The following is a 4,733-nucleotide window of genomic DNA, read 5'->3' on the forward strand; positions in this document are numbered from 1 at the left end:
AACCTTACACGCCTTAGATGGAATAAAAGAAAGAAAAACATGTAAAGAAAAAAAAAAACTAATCGCATTAATATATTATCACTACCAAGCGGACTCGAGCTACCTGGCGCGTGGCTGTGAATACGTTATTAGATGTTCGAACGCTTTGGGGAAAAGAAATGCTCCCAGTAACCACGGTGCAGCACGAGGAAAACTTCATCATAGTCACACCATAGCACCAGCTTCGTTTAAAGATGATTATAACTATGCAATGAATAACCGGGAGAATAAGATTTATCGGCCAGGGAAAAGAAAAAAAGCAAACAAGATACACATAACGGCAACAATGTTATTTGTTTCTTATAGACGTCAAGAGCCGAGTTTACCTGACTGACGTTATCTTTGTGGAAGAAATTATTTCCTGAGACAAGGTTCTCGCGGTCAGTGCACTCAGGTTACTTTTGTGAAATATGGTCCAAACAAGAAAGCATTGATGAAATAGTAAAATCGAAGGGAGTGTTTATAACAAGCTCCACAGGCTCAACGCATCGGTTTTGCACGTAATCATTATTGCTCACAATGAAAAAGCCTTTTGGTATAATCCATTACTATCCACAAGGAATGCATCTCAATGAGAATGAAAATATTTCCTATTATGATTGAATATATAATGTTTGTGTGTGTGTGTACGTATATATATATATATATATATACAACACCACACACAAACTTATTATTCATTTATATAGGAATATTTTCATTCTCATTGAGATTTCATTCTTGTTGGATAGTAATGGATTATTACCCAAAAGGCGTTTTCATTGTGAGCAATAATGATTACTGCAAACCGATGCGTTGAGCGTGGAGCTTTTTATAAACACTCCTTCGATTTTAAATATTTCATCAATGCTTTCTTGTTTGGACCAAAATTTCACAAAAGTAACCTGAGTGCACTGACCGCGAGAACCTTGTCTCAGGAAATAATTTCTTCCACAAAGATAACGTCAGTCAGGTAAACTCGGCTCTTGACGTCTATAAGAAACAAATAACATTGTTGCCGTTATGTGTATCTTGTTTGCTTTTTTTCTTTTCCCTGGCCGATAAATCTTATTCTCCCGGTTATTCATTGCATAGTTATAATCATCTTTAAACGAAGGTGTGCTATGGTGGTGACTATGATAAATTTTTCCTCCCTGCTGCACCGGGTTACTGGGGCATTTTATTTAACCAAAACGTTCGAACATCTAAAAACGTATTCACAGGCCACGGCCAGGTAGCTCGAGTCCGCTTTGGGAGTGGATAATATTATTAATGCGATAGGTTTTTTTCTTTAACATGTTTTTCTTTCTTTTTATTCCATCTAAGGCGTGTAAGGTTGACATATGGGGCTCATGCATGGAATATCAACTAATCCCAAATTTCAAAATAGTTCTTGGAAAACCAGGAGGGTTCATGCCATACGAGGCCATCGCCAGGCCTTTACAGCTAAACGCCAAAATCGAAAGAATTGCTAATGACAATTGCAGTGCCACAACCTTGCCATCAACAGCCACACCTTCTCCTGTCGAACAGCTGCACCCTATGCCCAGTCATCAAAATGCATACCGAAGAAGAGCAAACAAAGGATTCGTGCCACTGATATCCTCCAAGAGAAGAAATAGCAGCAGCTCGAAATGAGCTAGTCGGACGGCGCCTAGGACGCCCCCAACCTGGACGTCGAAGGAGTTCCTGCCTCGGCGTCCCTGGGCTCCTCCTCAGCGGTTCCCACGCGAAGGACGCTCAACGGCAGGAGGGACGGAGGCCTTCTGCACCGTGGATCACTTCGCCTGCTTTGACAGAGGTAACTCTGGTCAAGTAACCCTTCGTTATTAAATTAAAGCCATTTTTAAGTTTATGAAATAATTAAAAGGACAGGATAAAGTCTCAGGCTTACGAGGTGTTGTATAAGTAATATACTTGTTTTTATCAATCAATAATAAAAACACAAGTGGGAAAAAAACTGCCCCTGGGCATACCGGGGTTGAATTATGATGCCAAATGACTGAATTGATGTTCAAGCAGTTACAATATAAGTGCCAAATCAAGTAGTGTCTACACCGAAAATTTAACAGAAACTACAAAGCTTCCACTAATTCAATCCATTCACCTATACGTTCATTACAAGAAATACATTTCTTGTATTTTTTCCAAAAATATAATTTTTTGGCATTTCATAACGTAAGTGAATACCTTATCGAAAATTGCTACTCAAATTAATTGCATATCTAATTCAAAATCCTCTCCCCCAACAGCAACTACCTGTGTACGTTGTTGTAATGACCCGTCAGGTAACTTGCAGGTGAACATCGGCCCCACGCACGAGCGGCCTCTCCCCGCCATCATGGAGGAACGCTCTCAGCAAGTCGACTCGTGGCTTGAGGCCAACGGGAGGCCGTGTGCTACTCCTAGGTCCGGAAGCCTTTGCTCTGTGTTAGTAACATTCCTCTTCTCAAGAAAAAAGGTAAACAGACCGGTGAATATACAGAAACAATTGAGGAAATCAAAATCCTTATTAAACGCATATATTCCAATGAGATCCATATATTCCATGGGTCATCGTGACTACACAGTCAGCTAATCCAACGAAAACCAAAACCATTGCCATTGTGCTTACATTATCCACGTATCATCTAGTCGGTAAAGAGAGAGGAGAGAGAGAGAGAGAGAGAGAGAGAGAGAGAGAGAGAGAGAGAGAGAGAGAGAGAGAGAGAGAGAGAGAGAGAGAGAGAGAGCGAGAGAGCGAGAGAGAGAGAGAGAGAGCGAGAGAGAGAGAGAGAGAGGTAAATATAGACCGCTAGATAGATATAATATTACCAGATTTCGATATACTTTGCTGAAGTTACGATTATGTTATATTTCTAAGTTAGAGATAGGGGAAAAAATCCTAAGATAATACAGAAAGGGGAAAAAATTAATGCAAATATGCATATACATCATGTATCATAACGTTGGCATTAGCGGCTCTGTGTGTCGGTAAAACTGATTCTTTTATCGTGCAATTCAGTACCTCAGAAATACACGTGTTGCATCAAGCTCTGGTTCTTGATTATACCTGGTTAAGACTAGAAATCTATTCTGAATGTATCTTTGACTCATGTCTTCATAACATTCAGTTTCCTTCACATACAATAATGTATACAATCGTGATCATCATCGGTGTTATTATTGTTGTTAATACTATTATTATCATCATGAATGTAATAGTGATTCCCACTGTTATTACCATTGTTATTATTATTATCATTATTATTATTATTATTGTTGTTGTGGTTGTTATTATCATTATCATTTTCAATATTACTATTATTATTATCATTATTATTTATGATAAGGATAATAATAATGATAATAACAGTACCAATGATGATAGTGATGATGATTATTATTATCATTATTATTGTTGTTGTCTTTGTCGTTGTTATTATCATATTACAGTTATCATATTATTAGAGTTATTATTATAATATCACAACTATTATTGTTATCACTATTATCGTCATTGTAATTATTATTACTATTATTGTCATTATTATTATTATTATCATTATCATTATTATTATTATTGTTGTTGTTGTTATTGTTGTTGTTATTGTTATTATCATTATTGTTATTATTACTATAATTATTATAATTATTATCATAATAATAATTATTGCCATTATTATTATCATTATTATCATTACTATAATAATTATTATCACATCATCATCATCATCATCATTATTATAATTATTATTATTAGTAGTAGTAGTAATATTGTTATCAATATTATCATTATTATTATTATTATCATCATCATCATCATCATCATCATCATCATCATCATCATCATCATCATCATCATCATCATCATCATCATTATTATGATCATTGTCATTATCAACATCATCATCATCATCATCATTATTATTCATTACTACTATTTCTATTATATTGTTATTAGTTTATTATCACCATCATTACTACTGCTGCTACTACTTTTTAAAAATCTCTATCATCATCATTATCATTACTGTTATTGTCATAATTTCATCTAACCTCTTCTCACTGCGTGCCTATCCCTCGACCCTTCTCACTAATTCCCATTTATCTTGGTTCCTCTCTCCTCTCTGCTTCTCCATTCCTATCTCTGTCTCCAATATTTTTCCCTCCCTACTTCCCTCCACATATCCATTGCCCTCTGTCTCTCTCTCCCTCTCTATTCCTCCCTCGTCCTCCACCCACTTCCTTCCTCCCCTTTCCCTTCACCCCCTCTCTCCCTCTCCATTCCCCTCTCTTCCTCCACCCCTCTAGTCCCCTCTACCTCCCTCCCCACCCCCTCTCCATCACTCTCTCTCTCTCTCTCTTCCCCAAATCCCCTCCCCGTCTACGCCCTCCCCACCCCCCTCCCTTCCCTTTCCTCCCCTCCCTTCCCTCGCAGCTCAGATAACCTCAGTACGAGTTCTCCCCCAACTGCCTCGCGTCCGCCCCTCATTCCCTGGCGAGATGGATCGTGCGCAGTTGCTTTCTCTGCTGCTCTTCTGTTTCTACGGTGAGTTAGGCATTTTTAAGAAAAGGATGTGCGTGGGAATGTTTGTTTACTGTTTTGGATATGTCTTTTAGGCATGTTGTTGGGTTTAGTTTGTTGTAGAGGATGTAAGTGTTGTGTTTTTTGAGGAGTGTCCGTCCGTGGCCTTTCAATTTAGCGCGTCACTCTATTCAAAGTGGGTATTCGG

The 4,733-nt window shown here is 37.9% G+C and overlaps 1 protein-coding gene across 2 annotated transcripts in view; it reads left to right on the forward strand.

The window, feature by feature from the left end:
* Nucleotides 1-4,405: 4,405 nt before the first annotated feature.
* The window catches only part of LOC119581168 (alpha-L-fucosidase-like), a 9,910-nt gene continuing 9,582 nt past the window's right edge, over nt 4,406-4,733 (forward strand). For both annotated transcript variants that reach the window (XM_037929553.1, XM_037929554.1), the window contains exon 1: nt 4,406-4,549. In XM_037929553.1, coding sequence (XP_037785481.1) covers nt 4,504-4,549 — 46 coding nt within the window. In that variant the 5' untranslated portion in view covers nt 4,406-4,503. The remainder of the gene's footprint in view (nt 4,550-4,733) is intronic.

Source organism: Penaeus monodon, chromosome 14 (genome assembly GCF_015228065.2).
Source record: "Penaeus monodon isolate SGIC_2016 chromosome 14, NSTDA_Pmon_1, whole genome shotgun sequence".
In the NCBI taxonomy this organism is placed as follows: domain Eukaryota; kingdom Metazoa; phylum Arthropoda; class Malacostraca; order Decapoda; family Penaeidae; genus Penaeus; species Penaeus monodon.